The sequence below is a fragment of the Budorcas taxicolor genome, chromosome 22, assembly GCF_023091745.1.
Source record: "Budorcas taxicolor isolate Tak-1 chromosome 22, Takin1.1, whole genome shotgun sequence".
Classification (NCBI taxonomy): Eukaryota; Metazoa; Chordata; class Mammalia; order Artiodactyla; family Bovidae; genus Budorcas; species Budorcas taxicolor.
Window position 1 is genome coordinate 1,408,130 of NC_068931.1, and position 17,732 is coordinate 1,425,861.

At 50.9% G+C, this 17,732-nt stretch overlaps 1 protein-coding gene across 1 annotated transcript; it reads right to left on the minus strand.

Moving 5' to 3' along the window:
* Positions 1 to 466: 466 nt before the first annotated feature.
* SALL3 (spalt like transcription factor 3) lies at positions 467 to 17,409 on the minus strand. The gene is made up of 3 exons (XM_052660527.1): positions 17,328 to 17,409; positions 1,961 to 5,424; positions 467 to 898 (listed from the first exon to the last, which is right to left on the minus strand). The coding sequence occupies exons 1-3, from the start codon at positions 17,407 to 17,409 to the stop codon at positions 467 to 469; spliced, it is 3,978 nt and encodes a 1,325-aa protein (XP_052516487.1).
* Positions 17,410 to 17,732: the final 323 nt, after the last annotated feature.

Genomic DNA, 17,732 nt, shown 5'->3' on the forward strand with positions numbered 1-17,732 from the left:
AAAAAAAAATTTCACATAGCCAGATGTATTCTGCAGTACAAAAGCTTCCGTTATGGTCAGGCTGCATTGTCTGTGACCCGCATCATCTGAACGTCATAAATACTACAGGCGAAGGTGCTGTGCGGCACCGGCGTCAGGCGCACTGGACCGCGTCATTGAGATGAGAGTTGTAAAGACAGAGTTCAAGTTTCTAACTAATTCCAACAAGACCACAGGACGAGTTTCCCTGGCACGGGGCGGGCTCTGGAGGGATGGAACGGATGTGGTCTGAGCCCCTTCGGCTTCCAAGACGGCTCTCGGAAGACGTCTCTTTCTGACTCAAATCTATCTCCAAGGTTGCCGAGTTCCCAAGTTCACCTCGAAAGGTGCAATCAGGCAGCGCAGGAGGCCACCTCAGGCGGCCACCCAGTGATGTCCTTCCCGCTCCGGGTGAACTGAGATGGAGACCCGCAGGGCAGGGACGTGGCTAGTTAATCCCAATCTCCTTGTTATCCTCAATGAACCGTGTGAACGGCCGGCTGCCTCCTGTGTCCGAGTTGGCTTTGTCCAGCCCTGCGATGGGCGGGCTGCTGCCTGGACGCGCCTTGTCCAGCCCGGCGGCCAGGGAGCCCAGCGGGGGGAGGGCGCTACCCCCGAGACTTACGGGGAGCTGGGGGAGGCCTCCGTTCTGGATGACGGAGATCTCATTGTTCTTCATGGCCAGCCCGTTGGTGATGGCAGCGGCGTACTGGTTCCAAAAGCTGGGGTCCACGTTCATGGCCCGTGCGGCCAGATCCTTCTGGAACATCTCTGAGAACTTGAGGGCGTCGCCGCCCAGCAGGGCCATGGGGTTCTCCACCGACAGGCGGCGGCCACGCCTGGCGGGAGCGTTGTTCCACATGTGGGTGCCCATGTGCACCTGTGGGGACAGAGCCACACCCGGGCGTGAGCACGCCCAGCCTCCGGTTACAGGGCATCCGAGGCCAGGGGGCGCCTTCCACTTCCTTTCCGCCCCCTCCTCCCAGCCTGAGCATTCATCTGGGACAGCAAACTTGTTAGGTGAGGTTTTCTGAACATCTGAGACGTGAACCTGCAACACTCTTTTCATCCAGTACAAGGCAAGCTGACCGATGAGCTGATGGACGCCCCTATCAGTTCGCAGCTGGACAGCATGATTTCCCCACTAAGGTGTCAGACCCATAGGCCACCCGGAGGGTCCCAAAGCTCCCCCTACACCCAGATCGTCTTCTGCTCAGAACTCCTGCCTTTCCTGTGCCTCTTTCTCTGGTTTTCTCCCCAACACAGAGGGAACGTCTGGGCACCTGTGGTCAGCAAGGACCTCAGGTGGCCTTCAGGAAGTGGAAGCCACGTCCACAGTGCCTACTGAAGGGGGTCGCTGAGACCCCACACGCAGCTAACCTGGGCTGGAAAGCAGCACGCTGGCCTGAATGGCTCCGTGGTGCTGGCCACACACCCTGCCTCCAGGGAAGATGGGCTGCCTGGCTGCATCTCTGATACCAACGTTGTATCATCGTACTGTTTGCCCCTGGCCCTCGGGCTGGGAAGCTTCTGCCAAATGCCCACTGGGCCCTCTTGGCAATCACGTGGACAAACCCACAGGTCAAAGCCCTGGCCTCTGGACAGGATCAGTGGGGCTTGTGCCACGTGGAAGCATTTAAAAGCCTAGCTATTTTGGTGCCAGTGGCCTGCTGGACTCAGGGCAGCAAGTGTGCATCTCCCCATCACCCTGCAGCCACTCAGGCAGCACCAGCCTCTCAAGGGGAGGTCAGACCGGCACGGAAGGCAAGCTCCTCGCTAGGCCCTGGACGTGCGTGGGAGCGCCACATGGCACACGCGTCCCTGGGCACACATGCAAGGCAGACTCGCCCATAACACTCATAGACACGGCACACGCACGCTCTCTCGGGGGTGCCCCTCAGCCAGAGCCACAGGAGGCGAGGGGGCTCCAGGCGACCCTCACCTTGAGGTTGCCCTTGGTGGTGAAGGCTCTCCCGCAGATGGTGCAGCCAAACGGCTTCTCCCCAGTGTGGGTGCGCTCGTGGATCTGCAGGGCGCTGGCCGAGGAGAAGGTCTTCCCGCACGATTGGCAGTTGTGCTGCTTGGGGGTCCGGCGCGGTGGGGGGGCCAGCATGGGCGCGAGGCCGGGGCTCATCACCGTCGGGGGCCCGGGGGGCACCTGGACGGCAGCCGGCAGCAGCGGACCCTCGGCCAGCAGGCTGGCCTTGCTGTGCCCATTCACTTCCGTTTTGATGGTGGTGGGCGTGGAGCCAGGGCCCAGGCTCGGGGTGCCCTGGCCGGGACCTAGAGCAAAGTTGGGGTCAAGCAACTGGGGAGGCAGCTCTCGCAACCTGTGGGTCAGTAAGTGCTGCTTTAAGTTACCCAGCGTGGAGCAGCCGCGCCCGCAGGCCGCACACACAAACGGCCGCTCCTTGGTGTGGCTGCGGAGGTGGATCTCCAGGGCGCTCCTGCAAGCAAAGGGCTTGGCACACACAAGACACACAGTGCTCGCACACTTACCCCGATCGCGGCTCAGGAACAGCAGGCTAAAGGGGGCCTCCTCCTTGATGGCCGGCCGGCCCGGGTGGGTGGCTGTCAGGTCCAGCGCCCCTCCATTCTCGGGGCCAGGGGGCGGGCTGTCCGGCTTCTCCGTCTTCAGCTGGGTCTCCTGGGGCTCCTCCTGGGCGCCAAGGCCCGGGGACTTGGAGGGCAGGCTCTCACTGTTACTGTTCCCGGGTGACAGGGCCTGCAAGGAGGAGGACGACTCAGACAGGGCCGGGCTGCCCGCACTCCGGCTCTCCAGGTCGCCCACGGCTGAGGACGAGTCGTTGCTCAGATGGTCGCTCTCCCCAGACCCATTCTCCAGGGACTTGAGGGCGCTCAGCTGGGGGCAGCTCATGACCGAGTCCATCATCTTCATCTGGTTCTCCAGGGCGGCGATGCTGGAGATGACGGAAGGCGGGGAGGGCGGGCAGGAGCCTGAGAAGGCCAGCAGCGGCTTGTTCGGGTCGCCAGCCACGTCCTTCAGCTCGGCGTCATCCTCCAGGGAGTTGTCGTCCATGTCGTCGTCGCAGGCACTCAGGGCGTCGGCGGCCTTGTCGTCGTAGGGCAGCACGGCGTCCATGGCGTCCTGGAAGCCCTCGGGCAGCGGCGTGTTGGGGATCTGGCCCCCCATGTGCATGCGGATGTGCTGCTGAAGCACCACGGCATTGGTGAACTTCTTCTGGCAGATGGGGCAGGAGTGCTGCACGCGCAGGGGCGGCTTGGCGCGGTGCACGCCGAAGTGCGTCTTCAGGTTGCCCTTGGTGGTGAAGGCACGCCCGCAGATCTTGCACTTGAAGGGCCGCTCGCCCGTGTGCGTCCGGTAGTGCATCTTCAGGGCGCTCTGGCAGCTCAGCACGCGGTGGCAGATGACGCACTGGTTGGGGTCTGTCATCTTCTTGTCTATGTTCTCCACCAGCTGCTGCAGCTTGGAGGTTTCGGACGTTTGCATAGAGTCGAGCAGCCCTCCGAAGGGGAACTTGGCCTTAAACGGCTCGGCCCCGGCCGGGAGGACCGGGCTGCAGAGGCCTGGGGATGCGCCGCTGTCCGCCAGGGCAGATGCGGTGGAGACCTGCCCCGCCGTGGCCGGGAGGTCCCCTACCCTGGCGTTTGTGCAGGGCAGGCTCACAGGCTCGGTCTTGGGCAGGGAAGATCCACCGGGCGCCGGCTGTGGGGATCCCGCAGCCACCGGGACGCCTGCCTCGGAGCTGGTCAGGCCTGGGGACAAAGAGGGGCACTCGCTGGACGCGGGCGAGGGCCGCTGCGGGGAGCGGCTGGCGGGGGTGAGGCTGGGGGAGTCCACGTAGCTGCTGACGCCCACACCCGGGAGGGTGGGCGGGAGCTGCAGCCCCACCGAAGTGGGCACAGTGGGCAGCGCCGGCTTGCTGTCCAGCCAGGTGGTGACCGGTTTCTCTGGCGGCAGCGACATCCCGTAGGGAATCCCGGAGCAGGTGGGCACGTTGTCCAGATACTCGGGCACCGGGTAGGGGTTCATCTGGATGTGGGGGTACTTCTCCTTGTGTCTCTGGAAGTGCACCTTCAGGTTGCCCTTGGTGGAGAAGCGGTTCCCGCAGATGTTGCACTTGAAGGGCCGCTCGCCCGTGTGCGAGCGAAGGTGGATCTGCAGGGCACTGTCGCTCCCGAACACTTTGGCGCAGAACCTGCACTTGTGCTTGAAGAAGGGGTCCTCAGTGCTGGCCTTGGGCTCGAACACCGACACGTTGGGGGGCTTGCCCTTGCGGTGCTTCATGAGGGCCGACAGGGGGTCCAGCGCGTTGGCCGTGGCCGCGATGCTAACCAGCGGGTTGGGGAAGATGACGCTGCTGGCGGAGGTCTGAGGTAGCAGTGGGCTTGGCAGGCTGGGCGCGGAGCTGAGCAGCGGCCCGGGCCCCAGGGCGGGGGGCGTGGGGGCGTTCTGTGGCCGGGAGGCGCCCCCTGAGGCGCCGGCTGCTGGGGCGGAGGCCGTGGAGGTCGCGGGGGCGCCAGAGCACGCGGGGGCGCCGAGCTCCGGCGCCGAGGGGCCTCCGCCCGCGACGTGCGGGGTGCTGCTGGCTGTGGACGCCGGCGTGGCCAGGTGTTGGGGGCCCTCGTAGGCCGCCGGCGGGGCGGCGGGTCCCTGCGCCGTGGCCGCGGGGCCGGCGCCGGCCGAGAGTGGCAGGGTGGGGTGCGCGGCCGGCCCGGGGTGCAGCGGCGGCCGGGAGGGCGGCAGCGGGCGGCTCATGAGGGCCACCTGGCTGCGGATCTGCTCGATGAGCTGCAGCTGCTGCACCTGCTGCTGCTGCAGGGCCACGAGCTGCTCCAGGATCAGCGGGAGCGCGGCGGCCGCCACGCCACCGCCCGGGCCCGCCGCGCCCGCGGCCCGCGAGGTCTGCGAGAACTGCGCCACGGCCACCTTGGTGCTCAGGAGGGTCTCCAGGGTCACGTTGGTGCTGGGCATGCCGTAGGCCGCCCCGGGGGCTGGCTCGGGGCCTGGCGGCGGAGGCGGCTGCCCCACATGCGCCGCGCCCGGGCCCTGGAAGCCCTTGTCCGCGGGCGCGCCCACCTCCATGGGCTCGTCCTCCCGCTCCGGCGCCCTCGCCTCCGCGGCCTCCCCGCCCTCCGGGGCCGCTGCCGCCGCCGCCGCTGTCTCTTCGGCGGCCTCGCTGTCCGCGCGCTCGCTGGCCGAGCTGGCCGGGGACGCCTCGGGGAAGTCCTCGGAGGGCGGGGCGGGCTCATCCTCGCCCACGATTAGCACCAGCGGGTTCTTGGTGCAGGCCTCCTTGTGCGCCAGCAGGTCAGCCCACTTGAAGAATTCGGCGCAGCACTTCTCGCACACGTGTGTGTCCTCGCCTCCGCTCCGGCTCTCGTTGCCGCTGTCCGCGTCCTCGGCACCCTCCCCGGGGGCTGCTGGAAAAGCAAGACATTACATCAGCCTGGCCTCAAGAGACAGCCCGCCCTCCATCTCAAAATTTGGCACATAAGTAAAATCAATATTTTTTATTCTGTACAAATTACCCCACTTCAACATTTCTGACGTCCTGGCGTGTGTATTCTATGACTCTTTCTAGCTAGCTAATCATTTTCTTAGCACAATCCATCAAATTATGAGGTTCTATCAATTGTGGATACTGCTGCTTAATGAAATTCCATAGAAGCCATTGATTTCCAATATTTTCATACAATCTGCAGCCACCCTGTCTGTTGGGTACAAAGCCAGCCTTCGATGGGCTCATTAGGACTCCCCTACCATCCGGCTTCATTTCCAGCAAAATCAGAGATGCCTTTGCCAGTTCGCTTAACATTGCTAAACTAATCTGTAACCTTTCAAACTCACGTCAGCACCTGACAGGGGAGCCGGCCGCAGCCTCTCTCCTGGGCTCGGACCACGGAGATTTATTATCTTTATGCTGCGCGGAGACATTACAGATTTAATGTAATTCTACAGAACCTTTCAAATCAATGGGCATTTATTTCATGGAGGAAATTTCAGCTAAATACTTTCATTTGTAAATATAACAAAGAATATATAAGCACTTCTTACATCTCTGCTCAGAAAAACAATCTCCCCGACTTGCAGTTCGATCAACACATCAATCCTGTATCTTTCTAGCGGGTGCACTTGCCTCCAGACACAGTGCGTTTCTACATTTCAGGATTCACCAAACGAATAACATCAATATAGTCTGTGCCTAAAATTAATCATGTTTAATACAATTAATTGCCTCTGTCAGATGCCATATTTCTTGGCAAAATGAACCAAAATTATATGTTATTGTTACTAGCCAATCGTGTCCCACAGATTGTTAACGAACTAGAAATTATATATTTAAAGTTCATTTATGTTGACATGTTTAACATGAGAACATTGTAGTCAGACACACTTTTTGTACCTATTTTCATCTATTCACATAGAAAGACTTAGCAAATTATACGCTTGTGCCATGGTGGAAACCCTCTAATTGGTTACACATGTTTAATTACTGTTGTAGGCAGCGACTTGCCGACTCCCCTTACCCTCTTGTGCCGAATAACAACCCTGTTTAATGAATGATTCTCATTCACACCTGATCAAATAAATAGCTATACAGGAAGGAGAAACCAACATCTGAGGACATGCCCAGCTCCTACTTTCAGGGGGGCTGGGGTGACAGGGCCCCCTCAACGGGGTGCTCAGGCTCCCTGTGCCGGTCTGGGTAACACTGCCTTGCAACTGCTTTTCGTCAACTTGCGGATGGAGTGACAGCGACAAATCACGTGAACAGAGACAAGTGACAGCCTCAAGCCGGCCCTTTGTTGTCGTGCGCAGTGGGGTGTGAGCGCCACGCATCCTCAGGTCCACATCCCCGAAAACCGTTTACTGTTGAAACATCAACAAATGGATTTGCTGCGAAGCCTCCATGTTTTCTCGTTTAGGGTTTTAGGGAAAGAAGGATTCGGCACTGATCTCAATAAAGAAATCTGACTTGTAAAAAATATCCTGTGAAAACATTTAGTCCCCCTGCTAGAGAAGAAAATAAAACTATAATTCGAGGTTGGTCGGCTGCTCTCCACAAGACTGCTATTTCCAGGTAATTTATACGTGCCTTTAAAAAATTATTAGCAGTGTTCAATTAGCATTTTCTTAACTGGCTCAACCATTTGAAGGGGAAAAAGTTAGAGCTGCAGCCCATAAAGACCTGCTAGACTTTTAAACTAAATTCAGTGCTGAAGCTCAGACTGCAAGGAGTCTCCTTACTGCACAGAGGCAGGAGCGGAATCGGTGTCTGTAATGAGGTCGAGTGTAGCTGGAAGCAAAGACATGGCTGATTTATACTGCAGATAGCAGCGTTAACAAAATAAATACTTGGAGTACTTAACTTTGCTCTATGTATGCAAAATCTGATCTGAAACTCGCAAAGGTTATGGAACAGGGCAGGAAAAAAGCCTCAACTCTTCAGGTAAATAATTTCTTAATGATAAGAAAACACGGGCTATCTCACATTTTAGTCCACCTATTTTAAAAAGGCAAAGAATCTCTACAATTTGTTCATAACAGTGGGTTGTTTTTCTGCAGACCCACATATTAAAAAAAGCACTAGTGGATATTTTAAAAAGTTCATCTGCATTAAGCAATCAAGTTGGAATCAGTGTTATACTGTATCATAAATAGTATAATTACCAGAACACAAAATATTCTAAAAGTTAATTTTAACAATTTAAAGCTATGATATAAAAGGCCAGCCATAGTCTTCATAGAGTTTTAATTTTAGTATTTTTTAAAAAGAAAACCACAAAAAGAGAAAAATACAGAGAAATTAAATACTGCTAATTTTTTGAAAAATTATTTTTACATCTTTATTCCTCAGAGAAGAAAAAAATGTATAACTTACATGGTATACAAAAGCATTCACATGGTATATACGTTTAAAGTTTTACACAATTAAACACAAGTGTATATTTTGTCCAAAGAATATTTTTCATTTTCTTTTCCAAAAAATTATTATTGAAGTATAGTTGATTTACAATGTTGCATTAGTTTCAGGTGTACAGCAAAGTGATTATTTTGTATGTATACATATTTATATTTTATATCTGTATTCTTTTTCAGATTCTTTTCCATTATAGATTATTAAAGAATAATAGTTGAATATATAAAAGTTGAATATAGTTCCCTGTGCTATATAAGATTATATTTTTTAATATGGAGTATGTATTAGGGACAATTCACTGAGAAAATGCTTAGAAATTGGCTGATTGCTGGATCACTTAAAGTGCAACAATTGCTAGAAGAATTTACTTTACGTTAACTTACATCTTTATAAATGAGCATTTCCCAGATTTTCTTTGTAACAAATTATGGCATGTGAAATAAGGAAACAGGATTTTATTTTACACTGTACTTGTCTCTAAAGTTTTAAGAAACCCAAATAAATCTCTATTTACTTTAAAGATACATCTTTACATTTCCATTGGCTTTTTTCATGTGCTAAGTATGTGGGGTTCACCTGCAAAGTCAAGAAAGCTGGGAAGGTAATTTCCTCCTGCCCCCATTGCAGGTTAGCAAAATTATAACTGTGTCTCAGTTGTAGAAACCATGCACAGAATAATAATATTTAAGCACTATCTACCGAATAACAAGCCATTTTGTTTAACGGAAATTGATAATTACCGAAACACAATGAAGATATTCTTGCCAAAGTAAAATAAACTTCCACTGTATGCCTCTAAAATTGAAGAAGGAAAGCAAAACTGAAGAGAGGAAATCGGGTGAAAATGGCATTCTGAACATTAGGGCCTGTTAGTTCATTATGTTAATGAACCTAACAAAACAGTGGTTGGATTTTACAAGCGAAGTTTCATAATAAATTTACCTTTTAACTAAAACATATTTAAAAAACTACAATCAGTGAACAAAAAAAATTCCTCAATACAATTCATATTTCTTATTGAGGGCAAACAATTTAGAATCACCACCTACAGTTTTCTTACTGGGGTCTGCATGAAATATGGTAACATGATCACTTCAATGTTAATTTCTACTTGTTTCACTATCAAATCTGAGTGGGATTAGCATTCCATGAAAGTTATAGAGAAGCCCAAATTTCACAAGACGGTCTTGAATGCAATGAATACAAATGAAAAGAGTCTAATACGTCATGTGTGGAATTGAAAGCTTGGGTGCAGATTTTAAGAACGTTTTTGAAGAACAACAAGTGCTTCAGCTGAACTGGTTGGGAGAGAAGAACCAAAGCGAGCCTGTCTCCCTGGGGACAGAGCTCTTTAGAGGCAGCAAGACTGCACCTGAGTCCAGAGTGAAAGCAGCGACCTTACGTCGCGTTCGGGGTGAGACGCAAAACAAGTTGTTAAAACTTGCTTCTCGTTACAGTGGCTACACGCATCGTGTTACGGCGTAGACATGCTAATCTGGAAGTACTTATCTTTAAAAAAGTGCTTTCTATAACAGGAAAACCCTCATAGGAAAGATCTGACAGCAGCTGCAATTTTATCATATAACGTATAAAGTCCTTTAATCCTGCCGTTGTGTTAAGCCACTATTGCGTCGGATTCAACTATCTTTTAATTAAACTTACATTGGAAACTGGCTTTTGCATTCTAAAAGTAGAAGTTATTATATCCATTTGTTGATATGGCTTTAAGATTTTTGTTTCACGGTAAAGCCATGTCCATGAGCCACTGTAACAACAGTACACGTTTGAGAAATTTATTTCCAATGCAATAGGAAATTCTTTCTTCCTAAAAGGGACAACTGAAAAACAAGCATTGTTAACATTATCGTTAATGTCAAAATAATTTATTTTTTGCATTTTGGCAGATCAACGACTTAAGAGACTTCAAACTGCAAAGAGTCAGAGGCTTAGACTGTGCAAGGGTTAGAACTAGTGGAGAAAAATGCCAACCAGCGCACCCAGGAACAGAACTTAGGCAGGAATCTTCCCTTCTTGGTCAACAGGAGTATTTGGTCGAGGTTACTTTCTGAAAGTGCCACACAGCTTTGCTGGACTGACTGAGTGTCAACGAGAAGAAGGAGCTGTTGTGAAAATAACCCTATTTTGCTAACATGAAGGATGCACTGGCCGTGGCTGCCAGCCCGGCGATGGGGTCTGTTCTCCTGGACACAGTCAGGAGGAGGGACACGCAGGAAGCTGAAGCTATTTCAATTGGAGAGGAAATGTGCAATTAGTTTACAGCTAGCCCCACACTTACTATTTATACATGAGATTTTCAGGGTTTCTAACGCTCACCATTCAAGCACTCCTGAGCACGTGTGCCATCTAGGGTGCCACAGGAGGGGCAAAAGGCTTCCCTCGCCTTTCAGAGAGAGGCCTCCAACTAGGGAAGGCCTCAACGGCAGTATTAAAAGTACATATTTTCCCCCTTCTCACTAATAAAAACACAGAAGATGTTTAACAAAAATGTCCCCTTTATAACTCTCTGGGTGTGAAAGGACCTCCCCTTGCATCATCTCTCTCTCAGCTCCGATTCCTGGTCTGCTATACAATATACAAGGATCATGTTATACAGGGATCAGGTTTTCACTGCCTGCAAAAGCTAAGGTGGTCTTCCAAGTAGAGATGACCTGGCAGAATGCTTACATGCCCAGTGATCTTTTTAAGCTACAAGTGAAAAGCATCATGGTAATATTGATGAGAATATTTGCCACATGATGCTTTCCTAAAAAAATTCTAAGTGGAGTTCTCAGTAAGGCGTTTTTATTCTCTGCGTCCCGGAGGTGGTACCTTGTAAATAAGTAACCACTTACACAGAGCAGTAAACAGGTGTTTGATAATTTTGTTGGTCAAGCTCAAACTTTCACCTTGATTCTGCTACACTTTTTAATTCCTTTTAACAAGACGAGAAGCAAAACTTGTCCCTTATGGGAAAAGGGATGTTAATCTCGTCACTTTAATTAGTAACTGGGAAACAGACACGTGGGTCTTGAGGAAAGGAAACTGTACTTTTCTCCTGTGCCTTTTCCATCCCTTAAAAATCTAAGAAGCATTTTTCAAGTTTTCCCAAATTGTTAGGAGACACTATTTTCTTGCAAATTAATTCTTTTTAACTCCTTATGATAGCTTTGAATCCCATAAAGAAAGATGAATTATCACATACTGAGCCCAAGCTGTGAAACAGGAGGAGACAAATAGAGACCCCTACTGTGTTTAACAATGTAGAAGAAATTCCAGACGCGATAGAAAAATTTTGTCCTTTCCCTAGACCTCCAAGCGTGTGCGCTCGGAGCCGGTCAGCGGAGGGCGCTCGCGCCTCGCCCAAGCCGCGCTGACCCGCAGGCCGGCTTCCGCCGACTCAGTGGCCCACGCCTCAAACGTGTTAAGGACGGACCACCTGTGGCACAGGCACCAAACGCCTTCTGTTTAAAAGGTTTGCGGGTTCTCCTCTGCGGGGTGAAGCACCGGGGAGGGAGAACACTGTTTCCTTTATGGACGCACGCAGCTGGAAAGCAGCCACAACGTTCACTTGTCTTAACTATCTGCCCGACGCTGTATCAAATAATAAGATGTTTGTTGCACTTCAAGGTTGCACAATCGTTCTTTCATTCAGATATTATGCTGTAATCACCCTTCCGATGAATGCACGGATATCACTATCTGTGCCTCACGAGCAACGCACAAACCTGAGATTCGGCGGCCAGTGCAGACCATTTCGATCAAAATTCGGGGAGGGGAAAAGCACGGTTTGCGCTGGGTCACTTTTTTGGTCCAGATAAACTCACACATGAAACTAAATGAGCTACTTCACCATGCATCTGTGCAGCCAATTGCCTAGGTCCTCCCCCACCTCCTCACTTTCCATATCCACCGGCACAACGATAAAGAAATAAGCCAAGCCTCTCGGATGCACAAACACCTGGCCTGAAGGGCCCCGCAGCTGCGGCACTGCGCGGTGTCCAGGAAGAAGGCGCCCATCCGTCGACTGACTATCGACTCCTGCACTCGGCCTCAGGTTATTAAATCATTTTCAGGATTTGCCATCACCTCAGCACACTGTTCCATTTCTACAGGGGAAGTTTACACATGAGCAAAAAAAAAGAAAAAATCCTCCTGGAAAAGCTCTGCCCGGGGGCTGAAGCCAGCGTCTGCCTGCGCTGAGCCTACAGTCAACGATCAAACGGCGGTCTGGAGAGGGCACTCAGCAAAGAGGACCAGGAATGCCGAAGAATTAAGACCAAGAGCCACGGCACCTGCAGGGTTAATTAAACAGTTCAAGATGTAACAGCCGCACAAAAGAAAACGGGTCTCTCTCCCTCTTGGAGAACTATAAACACTTGTGCTGAACTAGCCGGGCATCTGATAAGCCCAGCAGCACAGGGCAAACCTGTAGGTCCCCAGTCCACTCCCAGAGCCAGTGTTAACACTTAACAGAACACTGGTGAGTCCTGTTGCCAAGGTCAACAGCACAGATGCACTAATTGTATTATGAGCTTGACATCTAGTGGCCACCCCTGGCAGGGCAAAGCAGGCAAAGGTTAAACCAGCAGGTCTGCTGCAGCAGTGCTCTGAGCCACCCACCTCTGGTAGAGCACCAGGAAGCTGCAGTCCCCTGCAAGCCCACCTTCTCACAGATCCCAGGCCACCAGGCAGGACCCTGTGCGGCCCCAAGGCTTCCTGGAACGCGGAGGGGGAGGGGTCCCGGATGGTCAGCAGGGCTAATCCGGGATGCCTGGAAGAGACAGGCCCACGGAGGGGCGCCTGGATGCCACCCCAGAGCCTCAGGTCTCCCTGGACCCGCACTCTTGCCTTTAATTAACAAACAGGCCAACCCTGATCTCTCACATAAATAGAGCCCATTACATTATTTTATTATTTCAATTAATATTTCACACTTGCTGCGATATGACTTGCCTTACTCATCAGCTTGGAAATTAACTGCTTTCCAGATCACAGAAGTGTTCAAATTAGAGAGAAAAACCTAAGGATAGGGCTTAAGTTTATGTCAAGTAATAGTGAAAAACTGAATATAATCTTAGGACGGGGCTCTTTTTTAAAATATAAAAGTTTATGTAGAGTAATAGTGAAACATGCAATGTCTACATAGCTTTTACTTACGCCTGGTCTTATCCGGAGCGTGGGCAGCATCGCACATGCTGTGATGGCAAACCTGGCCCACCAGCGGCAGAAGCAGCTCTCGTTTTCACGAGGCTGCTCTTAGCCTGGCAGCTGGTCAAGAAACCATGAAGGAAATGAAAACTAACAAAACAACAAAACCTCTTCCTCTTGTAGGTATTATTTAACAATTCTCTTTCTTGAAACTATTTCCAGCCTTAAAGGATGAGGCATGACCTCATTGGCAGTTAAGCAGGTTTTTATTTCATGCAAATAAAATACTTACATTTAAGGATGTTAAATTCTAACTGGTGTTCAGTACACAGAACAGAAACCTTGGTTGCACCTTTGCTGAATTCTCCCCAAAAGAAAACGTTCTCAGAGCTATCTTGGGGTGAATGGCAAAGCCTCTTAGAGACTGTAGTTGAAAATGAAATCTGACCCACTTTTGCCATCATCTTGTATACAAAAAATAATCAGCTTGCTAAGTAATTCCTGCTGTCGGTCCATACCGTCTTCCTTTTCTGGATCTAAACAGACCTAAAAATATTGGATTATGCATAGATTGTGGAAGTTTAAATGTGCCTTAAAAAAATCCCTAACTCTTACATAATCAGCTCTTTCTCTGTACGGTGCGAATTAATTGGCAGACTTTTTATTGGTCGACAAATTATGCATTTTTAAATAGATTAGGATTTTAACTGCCATTTTAAAAATAAATGTTTGCAAATTCTTCTTTTCCTTTCCCCTCCTGCTTAACTTACTCCTTACCTTTCATGTTTCAGAGAAAACAGTCTGCCTATGGATGTTAGAAAGTGGCTTCTGTATTGTTTCCTTTTGCAATGCTGAATTGTAAGTGTGTGAGTGAGTGCCCTGAGCGCTGAAGGCAAATCATGCACAGACAGATAAAAGAGAAAAGATCTCAGCACCCAGGGCTGGGGCCTTCTTCCCCTTAATTTAAACACAGTCGATGAATACCACTGGTAAAGTCTTAAATCACAGGATCACCACATTTTAAAGGATTTTTAAGATAGCCATGTAACTGTGAGTTGGCAGAAAATAAAAAACAAACAAGATACAGGATGGCAAACTGCTTTAAATTATAATATTCTTTTGTTCTTCCTTATATACATATTTTCCTTCTAACGACAATAAAATATATCCCTCCTCCTTTGTATTTTATCCAATGAAGGATAGCAATAATACACCTTTTAAAGCTCTTAGTAGGAGTGTTAAGTGCTCTTCCGTCATTAGAAGTTTTAATTAATTTTTCTTAGAACAAAAACATTCAGCTGGCTCAGAGGACTTCAATATTGGTGGCATACATTTAATTAACTGAATCCTAAAACTGCATCCCATTTATTTCTAAATTTTCAGAAACAGGAAGGAAACACTTTGCAATTTTAAAAGGTAGTACCTATTGGGAATGTAAGTCGAGTCCCAGCCATCCTTAAAACACGTCTTTAACAACAGAATAACTTTAGAACTCTATGTAAATCTTTATTGCTTTTTCCCATTCTACATACGTCATCATACTTCACTTTTGCAATAAGGTCTGGAAAGCACTAAGGCATTTTTGGATAGCTGTCTTTTCACTGCTTGCCTAAAAACTAAAGCCTGAAAAATAAGTCACATTTCTCTTTTAAAAGAAATAAAGCCTTTTACTGTAAATTAATGTGACTGTGCACCTCTGCCCCGCCCATACCATACTAAAAATTTTGCACAGAATATTTGTGTTTCATGTCATTATCAAGAACTTTCAATTTTATTGCAGGCATTTACTGGTTTAATTAACATGTAACACCCAAAGTGATACAAAGGAATTATTTACTTCCTTTCTAAAACAATGTAAACTTAGTTCACTTATAACTTGATGCATAGTTTGTTTATTTCCACTGCTTTTAACAAAATATAATTCTGAGAATATCTGAATTCATGGGGGAGTGATTTAATTTTCACAACCATTTATCTTTAAAAAAATATTTTACTTAATTCTCCTCCTAACGGCGATCAGTACAACAGAGTAATACATACATGAACATTCCTTAAGTGAACAGAGAACAGAGTATCTTTTATGCTCCATGAACAATCAGCTTCAGAATAATTAAATCAGAAAGAACTATTTTTTAAACAGTTTGCGGGAACAATCGGGGGAACACACTCCTTGACTGAGACTCAGCCCCAGACAGGCTATTTTTGGCCTGTTGCAAAGTATGATCAGGAACTGTGGCAATATCTTGATTACAACTCTGAATGATGCTGAAAAACATAGCCTACACAAAAACTTTAATCCCATGGTGGGTTAAAAAAAAAAAATCCTGAATATGTTTCACCCTTAAATAAATTCAGTAACAACAAGAGGAATTCAAAAGAGAACTTGTGAATAATTTACTCCATCTTAGGTTTTCAAATAAGGGCTCTGGACCCCTCCACATGCTACACTAGGAGGTTCACCATGCTCGCATTTCTGAAGTGAAATTAAAAATGAATAGCAGTGCCTCAGCTTGTTAATTGTTAAATACAAGGGGTTTTACTCTATTAATTAAAATATGCTTTAATAAAAAGAGACATTGCACATTTTGATAACGACCCTACAAAGCTGAGAAGTATTTACATTGTTGCATTTTGGGGCGGCTGTGAAAGCCGATTTTAAGCTATTCAGGAGCCACAATAATAAAGCTTTAAAATTCCTCACTGGGATGCAATGTAGTTCTTTTGAAGGAAAGACTGTCTTTCTCATTCGGCAGAAATAAATCCATTCATTTGATCATGTAGTCATTGGGGGCAATAGAAAACAAACCAAGTGTGAGAAATTCTATGTGATGAAGTAAACAAAACAAAAAAAAATCCATTTCCATGACAAAAAGATTCTTTGTCCTTAATCTACCCACCATATGCAAGCGTTTCTTTTTAGCATATCTCCCGTTCTAATCTTGGGTGACCAGGCGACACAGATAAGAACCTCTTACCTCCGCTGCGACAAAAAAGACCCTCACGAGTTCACGAATTTTATTTAATTCCTGAATTCCCAGCCGCGTAAGAAGCCTTTGCTCCCTTCTCCATTCCGATGTGGACGAATACCTGCTTTGGCAAACTTTACGGCACCGCTCGCTAAACTCCTCAACTCCTTTTATTTTCTGCAGCCTAGCTCCCAAAGCAAAGATGCGTATCTGCTCTAAACCACTTATAATAGGTTAATCCAAAAAGTTGGCCGGCCTGTTTCGTAAGGATCACACTACTCGGTGCCCGGACTCCGGGCAAGTGCAGGGTCGCCCCGCGTCCCGCGATCGCCCCGCGGCCGCCCCTCCCGCACCCTGGGGACCCGCGGGCGGCGCGAGGCCCGAGGCTTCACTTTCCCGGGCTGGGGCGCGCCAGGCCAGCCCGCTCTTCGCCCGGAGCTAACTTTCGCGGCTCCTACCTTCCCTCCTGGATGGGCAGGAAGTCCCTACCCCCAAGCCGACTGCAAAAGTGGCCGCGGTGCCTCCAAGAGCAGGAAAAGGCCCAGAAAACCGAGGCGACAGAAGCGTGCCGGGTCCTACCGCGTGCACGAGCACCCCCGCGCCGCGGGGCAGCTCACCCGGGGTTAATTCCCAAGGCGGCCATTAGGAAAGGCCAGGCCACACCGACTTCCTACTCGCCTCGGAATGGGATCGCTGGTTTGTCGGCGCGCCGGGACCTCTCGGGCTCCGCGGCCCTCGGGGCACAACCAGCGGCCGCTGGCCTGCAGGGGAGGGGGAGGCCGCGGTCAGGGCGGCGGATCCGCTCCGAGAGCGCACCGCCTGGGGCGCCGGGCGCCGAACAAAGCTGCCCCGGCCCGCATCCGGCGGTGGGAGATCCCGGGACGCGTCCTCGCCGCCGCGCTTTCCCGAGTGGGCGCCGCGATCGCAGAGGCCAGCCCCAGTGTCCAGCCGTGGGGAGCCCGGGGGGCGGCGCGGAGGCGGCAGCTCGGCCCCTCCCGCCCGCGCCCGGCTAGGCGCGCTGGCCTCCGCGGGGCAGCGCGGGCTCCCCGCGGTCCCCGAGCCCTGGCGCCTACGCGCGCAGCTCAACTCCCGGCGGCCGAGCCAAGTTTACTTCGCCCGAAACTCCCGCGCCGCGCGCTCCGGCGGAGGACCGGATCCCCAGGCTGGCCTGCCCGGGTCGAGCGCCACACGGCAGGCACCGGCTCGCGGGAGCCCGGGCACTTTCCGGGTTCGTGGGGCCCACGCTCCCTCCAGACGCCCGGCCGCCCCGCGATCCGCGGCCCCTCACCGTGCTCGGGAGCCCCGTCCGGCGGCGGCAGCTCCTCGTCCGACTTGAGATGCTGGGGCTTGGCCTGCTTGCGCCGAGACATGCTGCTAGCGGCGCGCGGGCCCCTCGCAGGGCAGCGGCATCAGCGGGGCGGCCGGCGGGGACGGCGCGGGGCGGCCGGGCGGGAGCGGGGCGCGGGGCGCGGGCGGCGGCAGCGGCGGCTGCGCGGGCCGCGCATGGGGCTGAGCAATTAGGCTGGTGAATAATGCATGGCCATTAGCAGAGGGCCGCGCCGATTGGCCGGCCTCCAGCGGACTCGGGCGGCCTATGCAAATGAGGCCGCGCTCGCAATTAGCGGCCGCGCGGCGAGGAGGGGCCGCCGCCTGCGGGACCCGGGCGCGCGGCCGGCGCCGCCTCACATCGCGG

Coding starts and splice junctions, on each gene's coding strand:
- SALL3 (XM_052660527.1), bottom strand. CDS start 17,409: ATGTCTCGGCGCAAGCAGGCCAAGCCCCAGCATCTCAAGTCGGACGAG. Junction 5,425..17,327: donor GGACGGGGCTCCCGAGCACG/GTGAGGGGCCGC, acceptor TTGCTTTTCCAG/CAGCCCCCGGGGAGGGTGCC. Junction 899..1,960: donor CCACCAAGGGCAACCTCAAG/GTGAGGGTCGCC, acceptor CTGTCCCCACAG/GTGCACATGGGCACCCACAT.